At 54.2% G+C, this 27,566-nt stretch overlaps 2 protein-coding genes and 1 long non-coding RNA gene across 5 annotated transcripts in view; 2 read left to right on the top strand and 1 right to left on the bottom strand.

The window, feature by feature from the left end:
• The window catches only part of PODXL2 (podocalyxin like 2), a 40,471-nt gene extending 23,918 nt beyond the window's left edge, over positions 1 to 16,553 (top strand). Inside the window, exons 4-8 of the mRNA XM_078442677.2 lie at positions 479 to 553; positions 12,308 to 12,464; positions 13,016 to 13,077; positions 15,375 to 15,554; positions 16,023 to 16,553. Of these exons, the coding sequence (XP_078298803.1) occupies positions 479 to 553; positions 12,308 to 12,464; positions 13,016 to 13,077; positions 15,375 to 15,554; positions 16,023 to 16,235 (687 nt within the window). The 3' untranslated portion in view covers positions 16,236 to 16,553. The remainder of the gene's footprint in view (positions 1 to 478; positions 554 to 12,307; positions 12,465 to 13,015; positions 13,078 to 15,374; positions 15,555 to 16,022) is intronic.
• On the bottom strand, positions 3,546 to 12,197 carry LOC132678936 (uncharacterized). Its single transcript, XR_013554083.2, has 3 exons — positions 11,656 to 12,197; positions 10,322 to 10,514; positions 3,546 to 5,893 (listed from the first exon to the last, which is right to left on the bottom strand). It is a non-coding gene; the product is annotated as an uncharacterized LOC132678936 (long non-coding RNA).
• Positions 16,554 to 16,660: 107 nt separating the features above from the next.
• Positions 16,661 to 26,834, top strand: ABTB1 (ankyrin repeat and BTB domain containing 1). 3 transcript variants are annotated; one of them, XM_081795001.1, is made up of 13 exons: positions 16,661 to 16,736; positions 16,767 to 16,871; positions 18,095 to 18,157; positions 18,246 to 18,301; positions 19,335 to 19,479; positions 19,626 to 19,785; positions 19,881 to 19,926; positions 20,273 to 20,389; positions 20,475 to 20,593; positions 20,858 to 20,956; positions 21,063 to 21,230; positions 23,152 to 23,352; positions 23,432 to 26,834. In XM_081795001.1, exons 2-13 carry the CDS (start codon positions 16,816 to 16,818, stop codon positions 23,636 to 23,638), a joined length of 1,437 nt encoding a protein of 478 aa, XP_081651127.1. In that variant the 5' UTR covers positions 16,661 to 16,736; positions 16,767 to 16,815; the 3' UTR covers positions 23,639 to 26,834. The 3 variants fall into 3 exon arrangements, with proteins under 3 accessions (XP_081651127.1, XP_060487914.1, XP_081651126.1); XM_060631931.3 differs by lacking the exon at positions 16,661 to 16,736 and having other exon boundaries at positions 16,743 to 16,871; XM_081795000.1 differs by lacking the exons at positions 16,661 to 16,736; positions 16,767 to 16,871 and adding an exon at positions 17,839 to 17,857.
• Positions 26,835 to 27,566: the final 732 nt, after the last annotated feature.

Here is a 27,566-nt window from a genome sequence, read left to right as displayed (position 1 = left end):
GCTGGCCTTTCCCACTGCCTGACCTGTGTCCTCCACCCCCTCTCTGCACCCACCCCTGTTCTCCTCACCTCACCTGGCCCCAGCCCACACACCCAGGCCGGCTCCCTCCACTAGGCGGAAGGGGAGGGAGTCCCACTGTGTCAGGCCGTGCATCAGGCCTGCAGGCCTGTTTCCTGTTGGGCCGACAGAACACTAAACCCCTATGGGGTTGCCATCGAGAGCCTGTGGCTCTGGCAAGCCCTGTGCTGTCAGGCCCCTCCTCTCGCTGAAGACCTCCTCCGTGGGGTCCCTGGACACATCTGGGCTTGTGAGTCTTGGGCCGGTGCCTGGGCACGGCACCTTGCAGAGGCTGTCAGCTCCCTCCAAGCTGCCGCAAACCTGTACCTGGCCTTCACCTTCCAGCATCTCAAAGAGTTTCTCTGGATGCCTTTCCTCGTGCCTTTGTAACTGTCACCCTTCTTTCTGTTTCCTTGCGCAGGTGATCTGCAAAGACTGGAGCAATCTGGCCGGGAAAAACTACATCATTCTGAACATGACAGAGAACATAGACTGTGTGAGTGCCGAGCTAGGCGGGGGCCGCAAGGAAGGATGGAGGCGGGCGGGCGCACGGGGGATGGGAGGGGGGCTTAGCCCGTCAGTCACGGGGGCCAGCCTAACCCAGGGGGTGAACCAGCACCCACCCATGTCTAAAAGAGGAGCGCCTGTATATTTTTAAGTTTCTAGAGGCTCTTTTATTCTTGCCCTACTCCGTTTTTAATTTCAGGGGGTTGTTTTGTTCACATGTGCAATGCCATATCTCCTGGAGGATATTGGAACTGTTTTTAAAAAGTTGCTTTCCTTATTTGTTACTGTTGGCCTTGGTTTTCTCATGTGCATTTGCTCCTCAGATGCCTGGTAGATTTGTTCAGAGCTATTTAAGGAGGGCCATCAAAAAGCCGGTTGGAAGCTTTGAGCTTAGGATTGGGGTTTGTTAACTGTGGTTTCTCAGGAGGGTGGACTGGCTGGGCCATTTTATGAGACGATTTCTAATGTCAGCATTTTTAGGTCCTTCCTCTTTGGGCAATTAGATTCTTTGAAAAAGGGACATCGGTCCTACTGGGAGCATAAAGGGCTGGTTGCTAGTGTTCTGAGAGCCAGGGTGGGGAGAGGGGTGGGTGTCTCGCTGTCAGAACACATGTACATAGATAAATTCATTTACCCCTCCTGCTTTGCAGTGTGAGCCCCCTCCCTCAGTTGTGCCCTGTGACCTTTGGGTCAGAGAGCCTCTGTTTTAACCCTCTTTGAAGAATCAATTCCCAGTCTTCTGCCAGGGAGTGGGGACATTTGTCAGCTGTGCAGTGTTGGGGAGAGGAATTAGGGATCCAGCCACTTCTTAAACAGACTTTCAAACAGTTTTCCTATTTTTAGAATCACGTTCATCCCCTCTTCCAAAGGTAACCAGCACTGCCTATTTGAGAACGTTTTAGTTGGGAGTTTGACAGTAGAAGTGTGACTGCTTCTCAGCTTGTCCCATTTTGGCTTAGGATTCAGCTCTTTGGGGCCTGCTAGACCAGGAGAATGTAGCTCCTCTGTAGGCCTCCGGGGCCAGACGCTCACGCTCTTGTCTCCTTTTCAGTTTTGTTTTGTTCTTGTCTTTGTGGGTTGTTTTTTTCTTTTTAATGTTTATTTATTTTCGAGAGAGAGAGAGAGAGACAGAGCGTGAGCGGGGAAGGAACAGAGAGAGAGAGGGAGACACAGAGTCGGAAGCAGGCCTCAGGCTCTTAGCTGTCAGCACAGAGCCTGACGCGGGGCTCAAACTCACGGACTGTGAGATCATGACCTGAGCCGAAGTCAGACATTTAACCAACTGAGCCACCCAGGCGCCCCTTGTCATTGTGGTTTTTGACCTTTACTATCATTTAGTGGATTTAGGGGAGAAGGTAAAGTGTATGTGACACGTGTGTTTATTAATTCAAGAGTGATCCATGAGGTTTTCTTTTTTCCGTTATAAGTAATGAACAAGTGGATTTTTAACACTGTTGATGTGTTTTGAGCTGTTGCAGTGGTGATTCTTACTGATGCCTGTCCCTGGCCATTGAGAGCCTCTTTGAGGTGGCTTCTTTTTGACCAACCTGTTAGTGTTTGATAGTTTCCTGGTTTTCTGGTATAATACAATGTGCCAGGCTCATCTCGTACTTTCCCTCCCTAGACATGAAATCAACATTTCTCTAAGCCCTCATTCGTTTTATTGAAATACGGTACTTAGAGACCACAGTATGGGTACTTGAGGCCATTAAATTTTGTGTGTGCATATTCGAATAATAAAGTCTAAAGATAATGTCTCTCCTCTTTCCAAACAATACATACATATATAAAAATGCTTCCTTTTTGTTTTCAATATTTTTTAAGTTTTATTTATTTATTTTGAGAGAGACCGAGACAGCACAAGTGGGGAAGGGGCAGAGAGAGAGAGAATCCCAAGCAGACTCTGCTCTGTCTGCGCAGAAACTGATGCAGGGCTCGAACTCATGAAGCTTCAAGGTCATGACTTGAGCCAAAACCAAGAGTCGAATGCTTCACCGACTGAGCCACCTAGACTCCCCTATAAAAATGCTTTCATTCTGCTTTCCCTGGTTTTGCCTTGTTAGTCTTTCTCATTTAATATTTGATCTCCACCTAATTAGCCATTCGTATTTTTTATGATGTGTTTTTTTCTAAGATTTTATTTTATTTTTTTAAGTCTGTTTATTTAGAGAGAGAGAGAGAGAGAGGGAGATTCCCAAGCAGGCTCCAACCTGTCAGCATGGAGCCCTACGCAGGGCTCAAACTCACGAACTGTGAGATCACGACCTGAGCCGAAACCAAGAGTCGAATGCTTCACCGACTGAGCCACCCAGGCACCCCAGTGATGGATATTTTTATTGTGGTAAAAAAAAAATCTAACGTAAAATTTATCATCTTAACCATTTTTAGGGTACCGCGGTGTTAAGCACATTACCACTGTTGTGAAACAGATCTCCAGGGTGTTTCATCTCGCAAAACTAAACTCTGTCCCCGTTAACCACTCTCCCAGACCCCCAGCAACCACCACCCTACTTTCTGTCTCTAAGAAATTGACTAAGTGTGTCTTATAAGTGGAATCATACGGTACTTGTCCTTCTGTGACTGGCTTGTTTCTCTCAGCAGAATGTTCTCAAGGTCCATTCATGTTGTAGCCTGTGTCAGAATTTCCTTCCTTTCTGAGTCTGAATAACATTCCATGGTATGTATAGACCACGTTTGGTTTATCCGTTCATCCGCCAGTGGATATTTGGGTAGCTCCCCCATCTTGGCTACTGTGAATAATGCCGCTGTGAACACGAGTATACAAATATCTCTTTGAGACCCTGTTTTCAATGATTTGGGGTATATATGTATATATATATATGTGTGTGTATATATATATATATATGTGTGTGTGTGTGTATATATGTGTATATATGTGTGTGTGTGTATATATATATATATATACGTGTATATATGTGTGTGTGTATATATTTATATATATATACACATATATATATATACACATACCCAGAAATGGAATTGCTGGATCATATGGTGACTCTATTTTTGATTTCTTAAGAAACCTTGGTACTGTCTTCCATAGTGACTGAACCATTTTACGTTCCCACCAGCAGTGGACAAATGTTCCAGTTTCTCCACATCATCACCAACACTTGTTTTCTGTTTTTTTTTTTTTTAAGTGTATTTATTTTGAGAGAGAGGGAGAGACAGAGAGAGGGAGAGAGAGAGAGAGGGAAGGAGAGAGAGAGAGAGAGAGAGAGAACAAGAATGGGAGAGGGGCAGAGAGAGAGAGAGAGAGAGCACAGAGCACAGAGCCTGACGCAGGGTTCAAACTCATCAACCGTGAGATCATGACCTGAGCCGAAACCAAGAGTTGGATGCTCAACTGACTGAGCATCTGATGCTCAACTGACTCAGACCTTCCCTGTTTTCTGTTTCTTTCTTTCTTTCTTTTTATTTTTTTGAATAGGGGCCATCCTTGTTTAAATTTTTTAACTGGTTATTTATTTTTGAGAGAGAGAAAGACAGAGCACAAGCAGGGGAGGAGCAGAGACAGGGGGAGACACAGAATCTGAAGTAGGCTCCGGGCTCCACACTGTCAGCACAGAGCCTGACACAGGGTTCAAACTCACCAACCGTGAGATCATGACCTGAGCCGAAGTCAGATGCTTTACTGACTGAGCCACCCAGGTGCCCCTCAATAGTGGCCATCCTAATGGGTGTGAGGTAGAATTTCATTATGGGTTTGATTTTCATTTCTCTGATGATTACTGTTATTGAGCATTAGTCACTATTATTAACAGTGCTTGTTTGCTTTATCAATATATTTATCCGTTTCTTTGCTTGCACGTCTTTTCACATCCCCATTCCTTTCTTTTGAATTTAACCACCTTGTTCCTGAAATACATCCGTTAGCAGCTCTTTCTGCAAGGACATATCTCTATCGGCCTTCATTAGTGTGAGGAACATCTTTAATTTTCTCCTGTTCTTTTTTTGTAGCTTTTTATTTTGAGATAACCTCAGAAGACTTATACAAAGAAATCCCATGTATCTTTCAGCCAGATTCACCAATTCTTAACATTTTTTCAAACCATTTGAGAGTAAGTTGATGGCATTGTTGCCTTTTGTCCTTCCCTCTCAATACCTGAGTATGTGTGTCTTCAGAGCAAGGCTGGTCCTTCAGCTCACCACAGCACAACTATCAAAATCGGGGTGTTAACACTGACTGATGCACAAGTATAATTTGTAGACCTTTCTTAGATTTCACCAGGGGTCCAGGGTCTCACCTGGAACAAGGCATTGCATTTAGTTTTCATGTTTTAGTCTTTAATCTGGAATGAAATGTCAAGGGTTCAATGAAAAGTAATTGGAGTCATGCATGTAAAAATGATGGAGCTCTGCAGAGAACACATCCTGAGAAAAAGATAGGGAGGAAAGTGCTGACAGCCTCTCAGAGAAAGTCTCACAAGGTAAAGCTTCAGTGTCAGGAATTTGATCCACAAGATTGCGAAATAAGCAGCGCAGACGTACAGCTTCTTTTACGTGACCTACAATATCACAGATGGTCCACGCAGAGGCAACTAGAAAGGAGCCTGTGGAGAAAAATCCAAGAGAGGAGCAGAAGGATGAAGTAGTAAACCGAGAGGTACGGTCTTTGGGTTCTGGAAGGCAAAAGAAAATCCTCGGTAGTGGTGCAGGGGACTGACCTGTTGCTCTGCACAACAGAAAGAAGCCTCGAGGCACCAGGACGAGAGGTGTTGGGGGGGTGGTACCAACCATCCTTCAGTGAGGGCCCTTGAAGAGCTCTTCAGCACAAAGGACTGGATCGCGAAGGCCTAGAGACAGAAACGGCTGGAGAGGAGTTGATCCTGCATCTGAGGCCCCTGAGTTGCTGAGTGCACACCACGGACGTACTTACTAGATGTTTCAGGCTGTCTTGTACTCTCTCTGCCCTACCCTGGAATTGGTCCTTTCTTCAGGGAGCCCTGGTTCCTTTTGAAGAGGAAAGGTATTCAGAAACAAGATCTGGGCTCCCAGTGTGCTCATGGCTACTGGGGTATCATTGCTTCTTGGCCTTTTTAGAGGCCCTGAGAGAGAATTATCTGTATTTTTTCTCTGTAGACACAGATACACATACATAATACATGTATACATGTACATATGTGTTTACTTCTGTATTCACACATATTTACAGTGATAACTTCGATTGCTTACCGTCCCAATGTTCCAGTTCTAATCCAGGACCACTGGCTCTTCCCAGCCTTCTTCTGTTCCACAGAAGTATCTTCCTTCACCGACGGAAACCTCACTCCCAACATCCCCAATGTACGTACTCATTTCTTCAGTTCTAGAATACACAAGCGGTTGCAGGATTTTTAACCCACGCTGATGCAAAAGCAAACCTGCTGATAAGTAAACTTCAGTGTCTGCTTGCAAGTTTCTTTTGTCTTTGGATGATTCCGAAATTAATTTAGTTTTTTTCCCCCTTTTGGTGTAGTTATGCATTTGAAATATGATTAGGTTTCTTTGTTTCTGTTTGTATTCCATTTTGGATCCCCCATCCTTGTTGATTTAATTGTATTTTTGAGTATGTAAAGCATTAATATGGTTCTAAACATCTAAGTGACACAAAAATGTATGCTTAGAGAAACCCCCCTCTCCCCCATTACCTCTTGCCTTCATTCCCACCCACTCCTTCTAGGTAACCAATCTCATTAGTTTCTGGTTATCCTTCCTCGGCTTCTTTTTATAGAAATAAACAGATAGATGTAGAATTTTTTCCATTTTTTCTTGCAGGGAAGGTAGCAGAGTATTTATATTTTTATTAGCTTGATAGGGCTGTCATAACAGAGTACTACACTGGATGGCTTAAACACATAAATTTATTCCTTCACTATTCTGGAGGCTGGAAGTCCAAGATTAAGGTGCTGGCAGGATTGGTTTCTCCTGAAGTCTCTCTACTTGGCTAGCAGATGGCCGTCTTCTCCCTGTGTTTTCACACAGTTTTTCCTCTGCGTGTGTCTGTGTCCTCAATCTCCTCCTCTTGTAAAGTCACTATCAGATTGGATAGGGCCACCCTAATGACCTCATTTTAAACTTAATTACCTCTGGAAACACCCTGTCTCCAAACGCAGTCACATTCTGAGGTACGGGGCGTTAGGACTCCAACATATGAATTTGTTGAGGGGGGGTGGTGGACACAACTCAATCTATAACATTATTTTTTTGCATTTTACTTTTCTTGCTTAACAGTATATTCTGGAAACCACTTTATGTTAGCCCACGGAGATTATTCTCAATCATTTTATTTTTACAACTGAATAATACTCCGTTATGTATATGTATTATAGATTATTCATTAAATTTCCCTTGTGTGGGCATTTGGGTGGTTTCCAGTATTCTGCAATTACTTACAAGGCTGCATTGACTAACCTTGTATGTATTTTTGTGCTGTTGGGATGTATCTTCAGAGTAAATTCCCAGAAGTGAGATTGCATATGCAGTTTGATACATATTACCAATTTCCCATTTCTCTCTCATTCTTGTTACAAGTTTATTGGGCCTTATTTTTCTGTCTACTACGTCTCTTAACACTTTCATGGTTTCTCTCTTTAAAATATCTCTGATGCATTCTTCTTTTTCCATTTTATTTATTTTGGAGAGAGTGAGAGCATGGCTGGGGAGAGGGACAGAGGGGGAGAGAGAGAGAATCCCAAGCTGACTCCGTGTTTAGTGCAGAGCCCAGTGCGGGGCTCCATCCCATGACCTGAGCTGAAATCAAGAGTGAGACACCCAACCGACTTAGCCACCCTGGTGCCCCTCCCTGATGCATTCTGAGTGATTTCCTAGCTCTATCTTCCAAATTAATAACTCTCTTCTAGCAGTGTCTAATCTTCTGTTTGATCCATCCATTGAATCTTTAATATAGATAACTGTTTTGTATGTTAAGAATTTCTCCTTGGTTCCAAATCCCTCCCTTTGTTCTTCATTTTGTTCCCTTCTTTCATTATGGCTTCTGTTCCTTCATTTTCTGAATTGTTGTAAGTATATTAATTTTATGATTTCTTTCCTTTTGTTTTAGTAACACAGCATCCTGGGATGTCGGTTCTGCTTGTGGCTTTGTATTTTACTCCCTTTCTGGGTCACCATTTATTATTGTGATCTCCTCTTCAACCCTGGGTTGTGAAAGAGTTCCAACAAAATGGTTTCAGGGAGACTGTGGGAGTTCCAGGGGCCCTGGGTCAGCTTTCATCTTAGTTCTTGGCTTGGATCTTTATAACACAAAGAACTTCACATTTGGACTCCACACCCTGGTGAAGTACAAGCCTGGGTTTTTTTTTAATGTTTTTTATTTATTTTTGAGAGAGACAGTGCATGAGCAAGTGAGGGGAGGGGCAGAAAGAGAGGGAGAGAGAGAATCTCAAGCAGGTTCCGCACTGTCATTGCAGAGCCTGACATGGGGTTGCATCTCACGAATGGTGACATCATGACCTGAGCCAAAGTCAAGAGTTGGAGGCTTAACCGACAGCCTCCTTGGCGTCTCAAGCCTGAGTGTTTAAGTGATCTTGGATGACCTTTTTCCCTTACTCATGGACACGGGCAGACACCCTGTACAGTTCCTCCAACTTGGGAATGTTTCTGAGTCCCCATTTCACCGAAAGGGTTGCTCTTTGGGGACTTCGGACTCCATCCTGGTGCTCTGCTCTAGTTCTTCATCTCACATGCGCCAAGAGCACGTGGACATTGAAAGCCAAGTGTCCAGGTCCCGGGTCCTCTATCTGGGCCCCAGACCCCCAGGAGTTGATGCCGTGGCTTCCGCACCTGCTCACTCTTCTGGCTTTGAGTGCCCTCTGTTTCTGCCGTGTTTTTTTCCAGCATCTCTCCATGTTTGTAGCAAGGTGGGAGAGCAGGACGTTCATCCGTTCTGACTGCTGTGTTGCCACAAGTCAAAATGATCTGATGGCCAGGGCATGTGTCCCTTTCTGTTTGCCATAAGGACCACACCAGTCATTTGGAGTTGCATATAGCTTTAGGGCATTGGAAATGGGTGCTTGGATGGTAGCAGAGGATCTGGAGTCCCTACTGTGGGAGAAACGGTGTGACGTACAGGAAGGACCATCCACACAGGAGTCAGCAGGGAAGATAGCTTACACCCACATGTGTATTGCCCTTAAGAAAAGCTCTAATGCCTTACAGTATACATCCAGAAAAGTGCACAGATCATAAGTGTGCAGCTTGTTGGATTGTCACAAAGGGACCACGCTCACATAAACACCACCCACATCAAGACACAGAACATGATCAGCACTGCCAGAGCCCTTTTCATTCCCCCTTCCAGACGCTGTTCCCTCAAGGGGAACCGTTTTCTTGACTTGTAACCATATACTGGTTTTGCATGCTTTTGAACTGTATATAAACAGAGTTATTCAGTTATTTTGTTTCTGGCTTTTTGCATTTTTGCAAAAACGTTTTGTTTTTGAGATTCATCCAGATTGCATGTAGGGAAGTTTGTTCCTTCGTGATTCTGTATAGTGTCCCATTGATGTATGTGTTCTAATGTTGCTGGGCCTTTGAGTAATTTCCAGCTTTGGGCTCTTGGGAATGTGCTGCTGTGGCTGCTCTTGGACACATATTTTGGGGAGCATTATGGACACAGTTCTCATGGTGGCATGGCAGGGGCACGGTGTGTATATATCCACCTTGAACAGAAGCTGTCCAACAGCCTCCCACAGCGTTTGTACCCAGTTATACTGCCTCTAGCAGTATGTGCCAGGTCTGGTTCTTCCTTGTCTCTCTCAACCTTGGCATTGTCTTCATTTTAGGCATTTCTCGAAGTGTGTAGGGTGCTGGTGTCACTTTGTGGTTTTAATTTGCATTTCCCTGATGAGTCACGAACTTGAGCACCTTTTCATATGTGTTTCGGCTGATTGCATCCGATTGGGTTATCTTGACGTTTTCAAATTAATTTCTCTGAATTATTTATATAACCTGGATGTGAGATCTCTGTGAAGTGTGTGTGTATATACGAGACATGTATCTCATAAATATCTGTTACTATTCTGTGGGTTGCCTTTTTCCTCTCTTTTTTTATTAATTTTTTTTAATGTTTATTTTTTGAGAGACAGAGTGTGAGCAGGAGAGAGACAGAGAGAGAGGAAGACAGACACAGAATCTGTGCTGAGCTGTCAGCACAGAGCCTGACGCAGAGCTCAAACTCACGAACCGTGAGATCATGACCTGAGCCGAAACCAGTCCCTTAACTGACTGAGCCACCCAGGCGCTCCACCTTTTTTCTCTCTTAATAGTACCTTCTGATAAACGGAAGTGTTTTTTTTTTTTTAATTTTTTTAATGTTTAGTTATTTTTGAGAAAGGGACAGAGCGCGGGCAGGGGAGGGGCAGAGAGAAGGGGAGACACAGAATGCAAAGCAAGCTCCAGGCTCTGAGCTGTCAGCACAGAGCGTGACGCGGACCTGCGCCGCAGTCGGAAACTTAACCGATTGAGCCATCCAGGCGCCCACGGGAGCTCTTAATTTTTAAAAATTTGACCATAAGGGGCGCCTGGGTGGCTCAGTCGGTTAAGCATCCAACTTTGACTCAGGTCACCATCTTGCGGTCCATGAGTTCGAGCCCCGCGTCGGGCTCTGGGCTGACGGCTCGGAGCCTGGGGCCTGCGGCGGATTCTGTGTCTCCCTCTCTCTGTGCCCCTCCCCCGTTCATGCTCTGTCTCTGTCTCAAAAAAAAAAAAAAATTGATCATAAAATAGTCCAACTTACCAATTTTCTCCTTCATAGTTAGTGTTTTCAGGTCCATTTTAGAAATCTTTGCCTCCTTGGAGGTAACGAAGATAGCTTTCTAGGCTTACTTGTAAAAGCTTTAGATCTGAAATCCATCTGGAATTCACTGTAGTGTGAAGTATGAGTCAGGGAGTTTTTTTCTTGATACTGGGCTATCCAATTGTCCTGGCACCTGTGACAGAATAAGTACTTTCCTTTTAATCCTAACATTAAGCCCATCATGTTAGGACCAATACTCATGTTTTCAGATGGGGAGGCTGAGGCTCAGAGAGGTTTAGTATTTTGCTAAAGGTCCCAGAGCTGGTGAATGGCAGAACCAGGATTTGAACCCAGATTTGTTTGATTCCAGATTCAGGGCTTTCTCTCTAAGCCAGTGACACTCAGTGCCTATCTACAAAATAAGTGGCACGAAATATATAGCCATCAGATGTTACCAGGACATCGCAGGTCTGTGAGCTTAAGCCAGGCAGACACCTGGACGCAGAAAATGTGGGACGTGCACATGTCGGGGATCATAGGCCTGTGGCAGGGGGGAGGCATTGCCCTGGTAGGAGCGTGTTCCTTTTGTAAGCAGGGAGGCTGCTGGGTTCAGTGCATGCATGCGACTGAGGCAGATGCAGGCGTGTACCCCATCCCCCCACGCGTGTGCACATGAACATGAGGACGGTAAGACCTGCTTGGGGAACAGGGCTTTCCCAGCAGCTCATGGCTAGCTCCGGATACCAGTTTTCTGCCAAGTTTGGAACTTTGGCTTTAACTTGGCTTTCTGTTAGGCTGGTGAGTGCCAGGGCTTGGGCTTCCACCTGCCATTCGCCATGGTCACAAGGAACTCCAGTCCCCTTGGTGGCCTGTAGGGTAGGACGATGACCTGGGAGGCTCACTAGCTTGGGCTCTCACAGAAAGGTGATAGGAGAATCAGGGCCCCGTGGGAGTGGTGTGATGAGACGCCCAGCTCGAAGCTCTAAGGCAGGGCACTGGAGAGAGAGCGAACAGCTGGGAATACGGAAGCCAGGTGCAGCAGCCCGTGATTTCCTGCATCCCGGCAGGAGATGGCTGCTGGAGAGGAGCCTGGGCGAGGGGGGTGGCTACAGGGCCTGGAGGGGGCCGCTTTTCCCTGATGGGGCAAGGTTGGCGGCTTGTGTGGGTTTCTGCCACTCAGTGAGCTCCCGGCCAGTGCCTGCCTCTCGTTTGTGGTTTTTAATTACGTAATTATATATACACGAGGTGAAGAAAATCTAAGCAGTACAAGAAAGTGTCAGATGCAAATGAAGTCTTCTTATATCCCTCCTCCTGCCCCTGGCCCCAGGAGTTACCATTTTAACCATGTCTGTTTTAGTTCCTTTGGTCACCGCTGCCTCCATAAGGGTGGTCAGACATCTTTCTCGACTCCCCAGCTTTGGGCCATATCTCTGCAATGACAGGCAAGAGAGGAGCACGTTACCGCTCTCCACCACCCCCCTCCCGGGTTTCGTGGCTGCGTGGCTGTGCGCATCTTTGGTCCGTTGCACCCCTGACACCCCCCCCCCCCCGGTATATTCACCCCTCGCACTATACTCTTGAACTCCAGGCCTGACCAGCAGACTGCCCTAGGCCTTCACACACCACTCACAAGCTCCCCACACTCCTTGTTCGTGCGAGCATATCTGTTCCCAGGTCAGCTGTGAGTGTCCCTGGGCAGGCCCGTGCCCTCCTCATGTGAGAAGCCCAGGCTGGAAGGAGCTCCCAGATGCCTGCCGGAACCAGTGGGTGTGCGTCTCCGTGTTCCCACAGTCTCGCCCGAAGGCCACGCTCACGGCCTCTCTAGCGGTCTCCGGAGCTATGAGAGCGGTCCCCTCTGGAGCAGCCAGATGGCCTTTCCTGGAGTTTGACCACCAGGAGGCTGGAGGCTGGGGGCTGGAATGGGGGCCGGGCCTGGAGGCGGGCCCCTCCCTCACTGAGCGTGGGGCTCTCTTTCCGTCCTTGTAGGAGGTGTTCCGGCAGCACCGGGGGCTGCAGCTCCTGGCCCTGGTGGAGGAGGTGCTGCCCCGCCACGGCAGTGGCCGCCACGGGGACTGGCACATCTCCCTGAGCAAGCCCAGCGAGAAGGAGCAGCACCTTCTAATGACCTTGGTGGGCGAGCAGGGTGAGAGGGGACAGCCCGCGGAAGGGAGGGCCTGGGGGGCAGCCCTACACCAGCACCATGTCCTGAGGGCCACGGGAGGTCTGCAGAACCACGGGCGAGCGCACGGACAGGGGCTTTGAACGTGGACCTCTGGGATAAGAGGATGTGGTAGTGGTTGGGCCCCCAGTGCAGGGTTCAGGGAGTATTGACAAGCTGGAGTTGGAGAAGACGAGGGTGTGAAGTCCGGACCCAGAGGGGAAGAGGTGTGGTTTTAGCACGGGGGGCGTACACTTAGTGGTGGGGGGCTGTGGAGGGGGCACGTTCAGAACACAGTGCTGGGGGTCTGTGGGAGTGACCGCCTGATGTCACACCTGTCACATAGCGGTCATTCACTCAGTCCTTTTTAATGAGTCAGCCAGCAGGAAGCAAGCATAGGAGCACATGCACCGTGAGGTCCACATGTGGTCAAGAGCTGGGAAGCAAGGTTCTGGAAGCTTAGGCCAGAGGCTGTCCCAGGGGGCTGGGGGTGCCTCAGTGGCCGGGGCTGTGCTGATGATGGTGTCTCCCCCCAGGGGTGGTGCCCACTCAAGACGTCCTTTCCATGCTGGGAGACATCCGCAGGAATCTGGTGGAGGTAAGAGGGCAGGGAGCCGCTCCCCTCCTGTTCTTTAAAGTTCTAGGAGCAGGGCTGGCTTCCCTGAGGGCAGGAGACAGCCTACACCGTGGTGCGAAGGAGCAGAAGACAGACTCTTGCTCTAGGCAGCTCCTCCTTTTAGCTGCCCTAAGACGCCATTCCCGTGGGAGAGACAGAGTGCGTACACACGTGTGTGCACAAGCGCACAGTTCGCGAAATGGCCAGGGGTGGGAAGGGCCAGGAGCGGGTCAGGGACAGGAGAGGACTCAGAGGGAAGGGGACCTCCGAGGGGGATCTGGACTGGTAAGTGGGCGTTTCTGGGAAGATAGCAGGAGCGACACCATGTCTGGCCCAGGAACTGGGCAGAGGCCTGGTGGGCTGGGAGAGCTTGCCGCAGTCTCAGAAACCACAGGAGAAAGACAGGCATGAACACGGCCCGGAGGCCATCAGCCAGGAGCTCTCTGGTGGGAGAGGGCCTGCTGGGGAGTGGGCACGGGGCTCAGGCTCGGGCGACAGCCCTGCCATCTTGAGGGGCACCTCTGACCCCTGTGCGGTTGGCCAGCTGCATGGCCAGTCCTGGAGATGTGGGCTGGGGGCAGGCTGGCCAACCTCTCCTCCTGCACCACCTGCTACCCCTGCGTCAGGCTGAGCAGAGCTGGGGCCTGTGGGAGGGGCAGGTCCCCTCGATCCTCCTGGTCCTTGTACTTTTTCTGAAGGGAAACACCTTGGGCTCCTCACCTCCTTTCTTCAGGACCATCACCATTCATCTCCATCCAAAGTACTCGTACTCGCTGTGGAACCCAGTGACCTGGCATTAGTCCCCTTCTCCAAGGCTCTACAGCATTTCATAGCTGTGAAAGATGAATTGGCCATGACCATGGGCCCTGCCTCCCTATCTATCACATGCCAGGCGGAAAGGTGGTTGTGGTGGTGGTTTTGGGTGTTTTTGATAAGCACATTGAGTGCTTACTAAGTGCTGGACTGCGCTGGGTTCTCTCACTTGGCCCTCACCGCCACCCCAGGCCTTGTCAGGATTAAATAAGGTACCTGTGGAGTACTGTAGGTGCTGTATGTGAGAGCTGTAGCCCAGAGAAGGGAGGTGGCCCACCTGAGAAGGCACAGCCACTACGCAACAGAGCCAGGCTTTGGACAAGGCCTGAATGATGTTAAGAGTCCAGGCCTTTAACCGTGAGGCTGTTCTCACTACCTGGATGGTTACCGAGGGCCTTTCCAGTTGTGAAGTTCTGGGTTCGTGAACACAGGGGGACTGGTGGAAGGAAACTTGGGCTGGCCTTGATCTTTTTTTTTCCCACAAAAACTTCCTGCCTCTTCTCCTGGCCCCTGGGTGTTCTAGCTTTACTGGACACTGTTCAGACTGACTTGGCCAGAAGGCATGCTGTGTCTTTTTGGAAGTATATGAGTGGGCAAATTTAGCAGTGTCATTGGTGGGTGATTCTACTGAGAGAAACTGATCTTTGATAACTTCAAAAGCCAATGGAGAATAGTACTGTAACTAAACAGGATGTTCACAGACACTCAGGAAGCGATGACAACCTGGCCTTAGGGAAGCCCAAAGCAGAAAGGGAGGTTCCCAGGTCTCTACACTGGGCGCTAGTAGACAACACCCTCTCCCTGGCACCTGTCATCGGATGAGGATGGCATCTCCCCTTCCCTGCTTTCTGCCCAAGAGGCTGAGTTATGGAGGGAGTGCTTGCTTGGGCCGGTGTGGGCACAGCAACCTCTAGGACCAAGAAGGCAGACCCACCCAAGACAGCCTGCTCTGTTGCAGGGGTACTGGGCAGCTCAATGCCTGTGGTGACTACTCTTAACGGGCAAAGGGAGGAAGCTGGGAGCTGGTGATAGCCCGGGATGTAGGCTGTCCCCAGCATCCCAGTCTACACTGTCTATAGCCCATAATGGGCAGAATGATACCTGAACACCTCCATCCCCAAGGTGGAGACTGTTTCAGGGACCTGATTCCATAGTGGAGCCAAACTTCTGCCTCAGCAGGGACAGAGTCAGGGCAGAGCCATGGTGGCAATGTGAGGGAAGGCTGGGAATGGAGGCATGGGATCAAGAGACTTGGGGCTGCTGTCAGGTGAACAGAGGGGGATAGGGCAGAGATAGGGCTACATTCCCAGATGAGCACAGGTCCCGGCCTCCGAGGGGGCTTAGTCAGGATTATGCCAGCTCTTCTCAAAGCCTGTTCCCTGTGCCTGAGCCCTAACCCCACGGCCCTGTGGGAAGCCCTGGCACCCAGGACCTCAGCTGAGGAAGCTGACCCCTCCCACCCCCAGATTGGCATCCAGAACTACTCCACCACGAGCAGCTGCCAGGCCCGGGCCAGCCAGGTGCGCAGCGACTATGGGACGCTCTTTGTGGTGCTGGTGGTCATCGGTGCCATCTGTGTGATCATCATCGTGCTGGGCCTGCTCTATAACTGCTGGCAGCGGCGGCTGCCCAAGCTCAAACACGTGGTGAGCATGGGGTCAAGTTCGGCCAGATGGCTTGGGCTGGGGGCGGGGCCTGTGGTGGAGACAGTACCCCACAAGGTCAAGGTCGGCGTCCTCATGTGCAGGTGGGGTGGCTGCGATTGTCCCGGGATGGGGTACTTCGAGTGAAGCTGCTTGTCTGGAGCCTGGCACCCAACCTGTCCCCCTCTGCAGGGAAGCAGCCCCCTGATAGGTGCTAGAGGTGCAGTTGGGGGCCGTTGGGAGGGCTCAGATGACACCAGGGAGGCCACCGGTTTAGTGCAAAGGATCTTTAGGAGTTTGGGGGACAGAACAGTAGGGAGGGGGCGTCTGTGGAGGGTCCGCTGGTGGTTGCCTGTGGAGGGTTTCACACACTAGGGAAGGAACCGCGAGTGAGGTGACTCGTTCAAGGTCACAGGCGGGTTGGGGCCTGGGCCACAGCGCTTGCCCAGCGTCCCTCTCCCGTCGCCACAGTCCCACGGCGAGGAGCTGCGCTTCGTAGAGAACGGCTGCCACGACAACCCCACGCTGGACGTGGCCAGCGACAGCCAGTCGGAGATGCAGGAGAAGCAGCCCAGCCTGAACGGCGGCGGGGCCGTCAACGGCCCTGGGGGCTGGAGCGCGCTCATGGGGGGCAAGCGGGACCCTGAGGACTCGGACGTGTTTGAGGAGGACACGCACCTGTGAGGGCGCCCTCCGGCAGCTCTGGCCCGCTGTGACCCCGCGGCCGTACCCTCGCCCCGTTGGGACTGCGCCGGGACGAGCTGGGCGGATCCGGAGCGGACAACCGCGCCTCCCCTCCCCTCCCGGCCCCGGCCGCTCTCCCGCAGCCCGGCCCTCGGTGCGGGGTCCTCCCGCTTCCCACAGACTCACGGAACAGTCTCGGCACAGCCCTCCCCATCCCCGTCTGGCGCCCCCAGGAGCCGATCCCGGAACGGCCCCGCTTCCCCGGCCGCGCCCCGGGACCCCCATTAAAGCCGCCCGGAGACCACGCCGGGCCCAGCCCGTTTGCCTGCCGGACTCGTTCTTGCTCCGCGGCGGGGCGGGGCGGGGCGGGGGCGGGGCGGGCGCGCAGGGGGCGGGGCGGCGTGGCCCAGGTCGGTCCTCCGGGCGCCAGGCGCCGCTGCGGAGCGGGGCGGGGTCGGCGTGTGTTTACATCCGGCCGGGGCGCGCTGCCGCCGCCGCCGCCGCCGCTGCCGCTGCCGCCGCCGCTGCCGCTGCCGCCGCCGCCTGAGGTCGTTCGGCCGGGGTCCGAGCCGCTCGCATCATGGACACCAGCGATCTCTTCGCCAGCTGCAGGAAGGGGGATGTGGGCCGAGTGCGGTGAGGACCCCGGCGCCCTGGGAGTGTGCGGGGGGTGGGGCGGGCGCCCCCGGGGGCGTGCAGTGGACGGGCTCGGGACAGGCGCGCGCCCCTGTGCCGCCGCAGCCCTGGCGGCCGACCCTCCGCTGACCTACCCCCAAGAGGCAAAGCAGGGGGCCGCGGCAGCCTTCCGAACCGGGGCTGGGGACGGAGTGCTGGCGGTGATTTACTCCTTGGGGTCCCGGAGGGCTTCCTAGAGGAGAGGACTGCTACGCGGAGCTCCGGAGAAGTGGGCGGAGAGGAGGGGGTCGTCCTCTGAGCGCCCAGGACCCGGAGGTCAAACCCTGGGGCGGGCCTGGGACTCCAGACGTGGCTCATCCCACTGATCCGCTCTGGGCCTGGCACTCTGGGAACAACTAGGACCCAGAATCAACCTCTGATCCCGGAGATTCGGAAACTCCTAAATGCGGTTAAAACAAATCTGGCACTGAAATCGCCATAAAGCAGGGAGTGAGGGGGTGCCTGGTTGGGATGTGAGGCACATCTCTTAGCGGGCCCTTCCGTGTTCCCTAGTTATGACCCACCACTAGCTCCCTTGGGTTAGTCCCAGGCTTGCTGACTCCCACGGTGTCCCTGGTCCCACCCCAGCATCAGGTTCACCTAGGAGTTAGCTGATACCCCCCAAAGCCGAGTGCAATTCAGAGCACGCCTGATCCAACTTAGACATCTCCCCCAGGCTGCCTGACCTCAGTGATGGCTTCAGTCCGTGATGACCCCCATCACTTCTCACATCCCGTCAGCCACCATGTCTCCTGACTTCTGCCTTCTAGAATCTGGCCACTTCTCTTCATGCTTCCACACCACCAGGACACCTGCAGCAGCCTTCTCCTTGGCTTCCCTACCTCCAGTCTCCTCTATCTAGTCTGCGGTCCCAAGCAGCCAGAGGGCTGTGGCAGAACAGATGGCCCATCACTGCCTCCTCGCTCCCAAATGCCTTCAGGCCAGAGGTCCCTACTGCTCACAGTCTCAGCATCTGCCTTAGGCGTTCACATCTACAGTCTCTACCTATGTTGGTCCCTTTGCTACGAATGTCTTTCCTGTTCTGGTCTGCTTGTCATCTGCCCTCACCTAGGGGAGACTTCCCCCAGCCAAAAGGGATGTCTTCTCTCTTTCCCCACTCCATGGGTCTCCTCTCCCAGACCATGAACTTGTCCTGACCCAGGTTTGACTTCCTCCCCACCTAGGTACCTGCTGGAGCAGCGGGACGTGGAGGTGAATGTGCGGGACAAGTGGGACAGCACCCCCTTGTGAGTGCCAGGCGGGTGGGTGGTCAGGGCAGGTGGGGGGCGCCTTCAGTCCCGATAACTGCCTCCTGTACTCCTCTCCCTCCCTCAGGTACTACGCCTGCCTGTGTGGGCACGAGGAGCTAGTGCTCTATCTTCTGGCCAATGGTGAGAGAAGGGGCCGGGGCTGTGTGCGTGTATGTGCGGTCTGCGCGTGTGCAGGGGCACAAAGGCATGGGTGTGCATTGGCCGATGCCCTCACGCCCTGTCCTTCCTTTACCCCTCCACATACCCAGTCAGCCAGTACTCTTGGTTCTACCTTCAGAACCTGTTTTCCTGTTTGCCCACTTCCCCATCTCCACTGCCACCGCCCAGCCGGGCTACAGCATCTCTCCCTGGCCGCAGAGCCAGCCTCCTCCGGTCACCCGCCGCCCCTCTTGCCCCACCTACAGTCTGTTCTCCATATCACAGCCTGGTCCATCTCACAACAAGTCTAATAGGCTTAAAATTTCTCCAATGATTTCCCTTTGCGTTTAGCATAAAACTAAAATGCCTTGCCAGTCCACACAGCCTGTCGTCTTCCTCTGGCCACACCTACTTTGGCTCTCCTGTGGGCTCACTCTTCCACCCGCGCTGGCCTCTCTGGTGCTCCTACCTCAGGGTCTTTGTATTTGCTGTTCTTCCTACGTAAAGTGCCCTTTCCCAGATCTTTGCGTGGCTGACTCCCTCCGCCATTCAGGTCACTGCATGTTGTCACTGACACGGTGACCTTCCGTGACCTCCCTGTGGGCAGGTGCAACCTCCGTTATCTTTGTCTTGCTTTGGTTTTCTTCATAGCCCCGACATCATTTGTTAACCTGCTTATTGTCTGTTGCCCCACTAGAGTGTCACTTCAGGCAGGATAGGGATTTGTATGTTTATGGCTGTGTCCCTGGTGCATAGAACAGGGGCAGTCCTGAGCCTGCTCTGTTTGTAGTCTGTGGTCCACGGAAGTGCTTGCGTGCCTAGGCCCTGGCAGAGAGGATGCTCACATCAGAGGGGACCCAGGGTCATTTGGGAGGGGCTGCAAGTTCCAGGACTTGGCCCTACGTGTGGGAAGGTTGCGGGATGGGGTGGGGGGGAGATTAGGATTTCCCCCAGACCCTGTCCCAGCTGCAGTGTTCAAATCCCTGACCTGCTGACTGGCGGGGGCTGCTCCCAGGAGCCCGCTGTGAGGCCAACACCTTTGATGGGGAGCGCTGCCTCTATGGGGCGCTGAGCGACGCCATCCGCCGGGCCCTGCGCGATTACAAGCAGGTGACAGCCTCTTGCAGGAGGCGGGATTACTACGACGACTTCCTGCAGCGGTGAGATGGGGTGCAGGGCTGGCTCGTGTGTGGCGTGGGGCGGTCATGCGGGGCCGAGGGCTCTCCTGCAGGATGGGACAGGGGCTGCTGTGGTGAGACCGCGGGGAGGCACGTGCTGCACACCCCCTTTGCCTGTCCCTCTGCAGGCTTCTGGAACAAGGCATCCACAGCGATGTGATCTTTGTGGTGCACGGGAAACCCTTCCGGGCACACCGCTGCGTCCTAGGTGCGCGCAGCACCTACTTTGCCAACATGCTGGACACCAAATGGAAGGGCAAGAGTGTCGTGGTCCTCCGACACCCACTGGTGCGTCCCTCCCGGGGGGGCGGACAGAGGGACGGCTGGCGGCTCGTGCTAGGGGGCCACCTCCGACCTTCCCTCCTGGCTGTGTCTACCTGCAGATTAACCCTGTGGCCTTCGGGGCCTTGCTGCAGTACCTGTACACAGGTGAGCCTCTGGGCCCCGTGGGGCCAGCAGGGAGGGGGTGTCTGTCCAGCAGCAGACCCAGCTGTGGCCTCAGGCCCACCCTTTACGTCCTGGTGCTTGTCCCCTGCGGTGTGGTGCTGTTCCAGCTGCCTCCTGGGTGGGCTGGGAGGCGATGAGCCTGTGTGTCCGCTCAGGAAGCACTTACCCTGCCCATAAACTGAGCCCCCTCCCACCCGTCCCGGGGTCTGTAGAACTCAGGCAGTGGCTCCCGATGGGAAAGCCGAGGCAGCCAGCAGACCCAGGAGTCCCAGTGTGTGGGACGGTGGACAGCCCCTCTCAGGCTCTGAGCCTCCCACGCTGCACCCAGGTCGCCTGGACGTCGGTGTGGAGCATGTTAGCGACTGCGAGCGCCTGGCCAAGCAGTGCCAGCTGTGGGATCTGCTCAGCGACCTGGAGGCCAAGTGCGAGAAGGTGTCCGAGTTCGGTGCGTCCAGGCTTAGGGTCCGGGGCATTGGGCGGGAACTGGCAGGGTCAGCGGGCTCCCTGCAGCTGTGCTCTCCCCTCCACAGTGGCGTCCAAGCCAGGCACATGCGTGAAGGTGCTGACCATCGAGCCCCCCCCAGCAGACCCCCGGCTTCGGGAGGACATGGCCCTGCTGGCCGACTGTGCCCTGCCCCCTGAGCTCCGCGTAAGTGCACGGCCGCCCGGGGCTGGGCCTAGTGCGCACGCAGCCGTGGTACACGAGCCCCATGCTTGGGTTCAGTCCTTGTGTGACCCGGGGCCAGTCACTTCCCTTTACTGAGCCCAGGTTACCTTTGTTGCCCCTCCCCAAACCTGCAGATGGGGCAGCAGCCCACCCCGCCGGGATGGAGCTAAAGCAGGCTCTTGGCTGGGGCCGGCCACTCTCCCTTGTTGCCCCTGCTCTGATGGTGTCTTCTCTCCCATCCCCCAGGGTGACCTCGGGGAGCTGCCCTTCCCTTTTCCCGATGGTTTCAACAGCTGTCCTGACGTCTGCTTCCGGGTGGAAGGTTGCAGCTTTCTCTGCCACAAGGTGCCGTCCCTTCCCCCCAGCCCCCCAGCCCCTTGCCTTAAGTCTCCGGCCAGCTCTCTGGCCACAGACCCTGGCAGCGGCCCCTCCTGAGCCCAGCCTCCCCCAGGCCTTCTTCTGCGGCCGAAGCGACTACTTCCGGGCCCTGCTGGATGACCACTTCCGAGAGAACGAGGAGCTGGAGGCCTCAGGCGGCCTCCCGGCCATCACCCTACATGGCATCTCGCCTGACATCTTCACCCATGTTCTCTACTACATATACAGTGACCACACAGAGGTGCGGGGCCTGGGCGGGCTGTGTCTGCTGGGTTTGGGGGCATGACAGTCAGGAATCAGGACAGGTCCACAGGCTGGGTCACTGTGGAGCTGAAAGGAGTGCCTAGGTCCTGACTAACTCCATGGGGCTGGTTTTCTGTGAGGCTGGAGACAGAGTGGGGGACATGTTTGGATTTTTCTTTTAGGCTGAGGGAGCCTTGGTAGGTTCTAGAACAGAAACGAGTGACAAGAGCTGTATCATGAGCCCGTGACACTTGGAACTTAGAAGGCTGGGGTCCCCGCCTTCTCTTCTCCAGAGGGAGGGTGGGTAGGGACAGTAACCCTGAGTTACCACAGCAGTGGGGAACCCTGAGGCTGTCCACTCCCAGGGGTCTGGATGTCTGTCCCCAGCTCTCTTGGTGCCTCTCCAGGTCTTCAGTTGCCCCAGAGCATCCCTAACATACGGGCAACATGAATAGCCGTAGATAGGGCCAGAAGTGTGTGTGTGTGTGTGTGTGTGTGTGTGTGTGTAAATGCCGTGTGCCAGGGGGTCTCAGTCCCAGCTGGTGAGCTCTCCCCTCCTGTGGAGCCGGGAGCCGGGAGCCGGGGCAGAAGTGAGTGGGTGTGGCTGCGTTCCAGTAACACTTGGTTACAAAACACGGGGTGGGCCAGACCTGGTCCGCAGCACCCAGGGTGTCATTCCCCTCTGCATCTGGAGATTGGGGTGCAGGCCAGCTCACGTTTTAGGAGGAAGAGGAAGACTAGGCAAGCAGTGTCTTTGTCATAGGCCAGGTGGAGGCCACACACACACACACGCGCACGCACGCACACTGGTTCTCATGTTGCCCTGGAGAGAACTTAGCGGCTGTGCTTGCCAACATGGCAGGCTGGGAAAGGTGGTCTCTGGGCAGGAGGAGGGCATGGGGGACAAGCTGGGCTGTGGCCTCAGCCCCTTGCTTGCTCGCCTCATGTAGCACTCCCATTCCTAAGCCCACCAGCCTCTCCACCTGAGTGCCCTCCCGGGCCTCCTTTCCTCCTGCCTCCTCAGCTTCATTTCTCCTGCGGCACAGCTCAGCTCTGTGGCCCCTGCCACCCAGGGTCCACCCTGTCCCATCCCCACCCCTCCTGAGCTTTGCGGCTGGCTCAAAGTGTGGACTTGGGCTCCAAACCTGGTTTGGCACTGGGTTAGCTGCTCGCAAGCTGTGTGATCTCGGGCTGGTTACTAAACTGCTCTGTGCCTCAGTTTCCCCCTTCTAGAAAGCAGGGATGCCCATAGTTGTTCTCTCTTAAGGTCTTGTGCAGGTGGATGTGTGTGTCGCAGGGAAAGTGCCTGGCCCAAGTAAGCAGTGCGCGTGGCCTGGGATGTGCTAGCAGAGGTCCTGCCCACTCTGTCTCCAGCCTGTTCCCTGTGACTGTCCAAAGTCTGGACCGGAGCTGAGCACATGGTCTCTCCCAGCACAGGGTCCAGGTGTGGGTGGGAGAGAGCAGGGAAAGAGTTAACTCCATCACCCTTTGTGTGGGTGCCTCCGTTTGGATAGCACCTTCTGTTTTCCGACAACCTTTTGAGGCAGGCATGGTTGCACCTCCCAGAGAGGAAACTGAGGCACACAGAGGTGAAGTAACTTGCCTGCAGTCCCACAGCTAGAATTCCACAGCACAGGTCTGTGATTCACAACCCGAGCTCTTTCCCCTGCTAAGGCCCTGCCTGCCACCTGGCCTCCAGGCCTGCCCGAGGCACAGGGACCCCAGGTCCTCCAGCCCTCTAGGCCCACGGATGCCTGCAGCGGTCTGGGCACCCCAAGGCATGGGTGGGAGCCCCTGCCCTGCCTGCATCCTCCGCCCTCTCCCTAACAGCTCCCAACCTTGCTAACCTTGCTGCCAGCCCCCCGAGTGGCCTCGGTGACCTCTGGGCACACCCTCCCTCACTCCTCCTTTCTCCGCAGCTGCCCCCGGAAGCAGCCTACGACGTGCTGAGCGTGGCCGACATGTACCTGTTGCCAGGCCTGAAGCGGCTGTGTGGCCGCAGCCTGGCCCAGCTGCTGGACGAGGACAGTGTGGTGGGCGTGTGGCGTGTGGCCAAGCTGTTCCGCTTGGCGCGCCTCGAGGACCAGTGCACCGAGTACATGGCCAAGGTCATCGAGAAGGTGGGCCCGTGGGAGCCGTGGTGGGCGGGGCGGGCTGCGGGCGGGTGGCTGGCGTCGCCCTGAGCTGGCCTGCCCGCAGCTGGTGGAGCGGGAGGACTTCGTGGAGGCCGTGCGGGAGGAGGCGGCGGCCGTGGCCGCCCGGCAGGAGACGGACTCCATCCCGCTGGTGGACGACATCCGCTTCCACGTGGCCAGCACGGTGCAGACCTACAGCGCCATCGAGGAGGCACAGCAGCGGCTGCGGGCGCTTGAGGACTTGCTGGTGTCCATCGGCCTGGACTGCTGACTGCCAGCTGGCGAGGGCCCCCTGTGGCGGCACGTGTGGGCGCACATGCACGTGCAGCTCTTCTTTCTGTTTCTTGGCCCCTCGGGGGCGCGGCGGGGGCAGAGGGGGCTCGGTGGGGTGACCCTCCCCCCACAGGTCTGGGGGCCCCAGAGGAGGGTCAGGATGAGCCCCTTCCCCCAACACAAGCCAGCCCCCAAGGCCCTGGGGCTGGGCGCCACTCAGGGAAACCTGGGGTCGGGGTCTCTTAGGGCCTCCCTCCCCCAGACCCCCTCCCTTCCCCCGCTCTTCCGGCCGTGGCATGTTTGCTTCCAGGCCAAGCCCAGCAAGCCAGCTTCTGCCTGGCATGGAGTTGGCCCAGAGGAAGCAGGAGAGTCTGTGTGTGGCAATAAAGCTTGAATTCACCGTGGGAGCCCCAGCCTGTGTTGGTGGGGGGTGGGGGGAGCCCAGGAGCAGGAGTTGGGGAGGTCCAGGGAGGAGCTCTGCATGTGGACCCCCTCATCCAGGCTAGGAAGGCCTGGGTGCCCAGCGAGGGCTCCTTGGGGGCCGGGGGCGCCTGCGTCTGTGGGTCTGAGTAGGCGGCCCTTCTCTGTGGGGGCCCTGAGATCTCGCAGCCGGGCCCAGCCTCTCCGGTGGTCGCATTCCTCTCGGGCACAACTTTCGCCTCGGGCTACTCATGGTGAGGTCTGACCCCAGGGTCCTGGGGGAGGTTTAGTGGGAAGGTTGATCGCCTGACCGCAGAGGCTGCTTCCCCCCGGACCGGGCAAGAGCGGGCTGTGCCGCGGACATTCCTAGCGCTCATTTATCGAGCATCCACGTGGAAGGGGTGGGAGGAGGCCCAGGGACCCTACTCGCCGGCTGCCGGCCGCTGTTTGTGGGGAGCCTTGCGCCAGGAGGGGCTGAGGATGCACCTCTACCTCCCTCGGCCCAGGGCCAGCCTCCTTCCTGGGGAGGCCTCTGGGCCTCTCCCACAGGGGCTGTGACATTATCAGGGATGTCAGAGGGGGCCTTCTCCGAATGCCCTGCAGGCTGTCCCCGTGATCCCTTGGGCCCCGAGGACCAGGCAGTGAGCACCCTGAGGCCTGCCCCATTCTGCCCTGGGAACAGGGGCAGGTGTCCTGGCCGTCCCTCCCCTTTGTGCCTCTTTACTCTTCACATTTCCAGAACTTCTGGGACTTTTTCTCTCTCCAGTGCATTTCATCCATTTTGGTCTGCCGTGTTGGTCATGTGGGGGAAGCTATAAGGTTGGACGAGTCAGTTGAACAAGGTAGCCAGCAGGCAGGGAGGTGATCAGCATGTGGGAGGGGAAGGAGTACCTGCTAAGTGGACAGCGGGGCCTGCTGGGTGGAGGGCAGGGTTTGGGCAAGGGCCTGGGAGCCTGAAAAGGCCCCAGATGAGACGGGGTGAGGGGTCAGCATGACCGGAGCCCAGGCCTCCCCGGGGCCAGAGTTCCCACCCTGGTTCTGCCTCTTATGCCTGGTCATAGCTCTGTGTGCCCAGCTGTAAATTGAGATGACTCTGATAGTTGCCTCCCTTCTCACTGGGGGCATTAAAAGCGAGTTACTGCTACTCGTGAAGGCCTGGGCAGTGAGCTGGTGGTGTTGTTTACATGCTGGGCTCCACCCAAGGTGTGGAGGGAGTGGCAGGAGGCTGCTTGCAGCTTAGCAAAGTCACTCTGGTTGCCCTGGACACTCAGGAAGGGTGGTGCCAGCCCGGTGGCCTAAGAGCCACAGGTCCCACCTTAGACCACACACTAACTCTTTGCGTGCCAAGGTATGTGGTAAGAGATTTAAGCAGTAAAATAATTTTTTACATTACGATGCGTTTTTTAAATAGATACTAGGGACAAAAATGAACTCGTTTACCGAACCCATCTTTTTTACAGCTATTATTTGAAATTGTGTTTGTTTTATAACAAATTTAAGTAAAAATATACATGAGGAGATTTAAAATTTTTTTTAATGTTTATTTTTGAGAGAGCACGAGCAGGGGAGGGGCAGAGAGAGAGAGAGAGAATTAGAAACTGCGAGATCATGACCTGAGCCAAAGTCAGACGCTTAACCGACTGAGCGAGCCAGGCAGCCCTAGGAGTAGGATTTAAAGGGAAGCCTCTGGAAGTGATACCTTAGCAGCTCACTGACAGAGCAAGAATGGGGAGGGGCGCCATTGGGGTCAGGACAGTCACCTTCCCAGGGGCTGAGGTCCCCTCGCAGCAGGGCCTCAGGCATTCCCCAGCTCAGTCACCCCTTCGACATTTTCCCCGATACTTGTGGTCTGAGGAGGAGAAAGGCTTTGTGTACAAAGGCGTTCGGTGTGGCATTGCATACAAACAGGAACCAAGGAGGAAGGACGGCCTCAGCGAGCCAAGCGGGGAAGGAAGTGACAAAGCGGGTGTCGCAGAACTTCCCGTGGCCCTAAGGATGCTTGGGACAGCCTCTGTCCACACGGGGAAACGCGGGGGCCATTCAGCCTGCCTTGGGGTGTTCCCTGCAAGCCCGGGCTCAGAAACACAGACTGAGGGTTGAGGCTCTCGTGTGATGTCTGTGCTGCGCTCAGAGTGTGGCTGTGCTACATTTACGATTCAGAAGCACATCTGTCCCTCCCCTAACAACTTCAATTCATTCCTGCTGAATGGAAAACTATTTCCATCAAATCTATCGGGGAATATATGCATTCTATCCCCATTCGGGATATTCCCCACTTTTTTCACAGAGGGAAACATAGATCAGCTGGGCACAGACAAAATAAGCAGCACTGGAAAAGCGACAGAGAGCTTGTACGTAAGATGTGACGTAGGGACGGCCCGCTGCACCCCCAGCAAGAGACAGGAGCACCGGCGGGCAGGGGTGGAGGCGGGATCGGCAAGGTGCTGTGCTGAGTGCTGCAGGAGCTGGAATAAACATAAGTCATCCTCACCCTGTCTTTATTTGCAATGCTGCTGTTTGGTGCATCGTGAGTTTGTTTTACGTTACTTTTTCTTTCATGTTTGTTCATTTTTGATAGGTGGGGAGGGGCCGGGGTGGGGGGCAGAGGATCCAAAGTGGGCTCCGTGCCCACAGCAGCGAGCCCGACACGGGGCTCCAACCCACAAGCCGTGAGGTCATGACCTGAGCCGAAGCTGGACGCTCAACTGACAGAGGCACCCAGGCGCCCTTACCATCACTTTTGAGTTTTTAAATCACATTAAAAGTATTAGCGTGTCTTGTGTATTATAAGATTCTTGGGGCCCGTTTACATTGTGCCCGGGGCAAGTGCCTCGGCTGGCCTCTCCCTGGTCCTGTCCCGACCCAAACAGTCATTATGTGAGGCAAGTCTGTGATGACAATACAAAATGTTTTTTTCATCCATGCTATAAAACCTTCCCCACCTGAAAAACAAATAAAAATTTAAAAAAAGAGAGCAACGGCTTTGCATATGCTGTTTCCCGTCCCTGGAAAACTGCACAGCCCTTCATCTCCCATGTGACCGCAGCGGGCCGCAGCACCCAGGTTGGGCTGGGCTTACATCTGGGCATGGGCATCATGGTTAGGAATGCTCTTGCCATGACCAGGGGCAGGCACATTGAAGACAAAAAAGATGTCTCACTTGGGAAAAGTCTGACCGGCAGGTCTCAGAGGGAGGGACTTCTGGGGCCCTCGGGCTCCTGGGAGTTTCTGCCTCTGCATAGGAGGCCACCCTCGGGCAATACCAGGCCCTACTGGTGGTAGGAGCTGAGCATTGCATTGGCACTCTGCACCTGGGGCTTTGTCACCTGCCTTCCTTCCCCTGGAGGTGCTGGGGTATCCTGCACCTGGGTCCCAGACACCTGGGCTGGAGCTCAGTTACTGGCTTAGAGCAAATCACTGAGTCCCACAGAGCCGGCTTCCTTAGTCTATTTTTATTATGTTTATTTTTGCGAGAGAAAGAGCCTGCGTGCAAGCAGGGGGAGGTG

This window comes from Panthera onca, chromosome A2 (genome assembly GCF_046562875.1).
Source record: "Panthera onca isolate mPanOnc1 chromosome A2, mPanOnc1 haplotype 2, whole genome shotgun sequence".
Lineage (NCBI taxonomy): Eukaryota > Metazoa > Chordata > Mammalia > Carnivora > Felidae > Panthera > Panthera onca.
This window is presented reverse-complemented; position numbering and strand designations above follow the sequence as displayed.

What these genes read in the sequence shown, in the direction of transcription:
- ABTB1 (XM_081795001.1), top strand. Translation starts at nt 16,816, where the DNA reads ATGGACACCAGCGATCTCTTCGCCAGCTGCAGGAAGGGGGATGTGGGC. An exon ending in CGAGAAGGTGTCCGAGTTCG is followed by an intron (nt 20,390 to 20,474) that starts GTGCGTCCAGGC and finishes TCCCCTCCACAG; the next exon opens with TGGCGTCCAAGCCAGGCACA. An exon ending in GCAGCTTTCTCTGCCACAAG is followed by an intron (nt 20,957 to 21,062) that starts GTGCCGTCCCTT and finishes AGCCTCCCCCAG; the next exon opens with GCCTTCTTCTGCGGCCGAAG.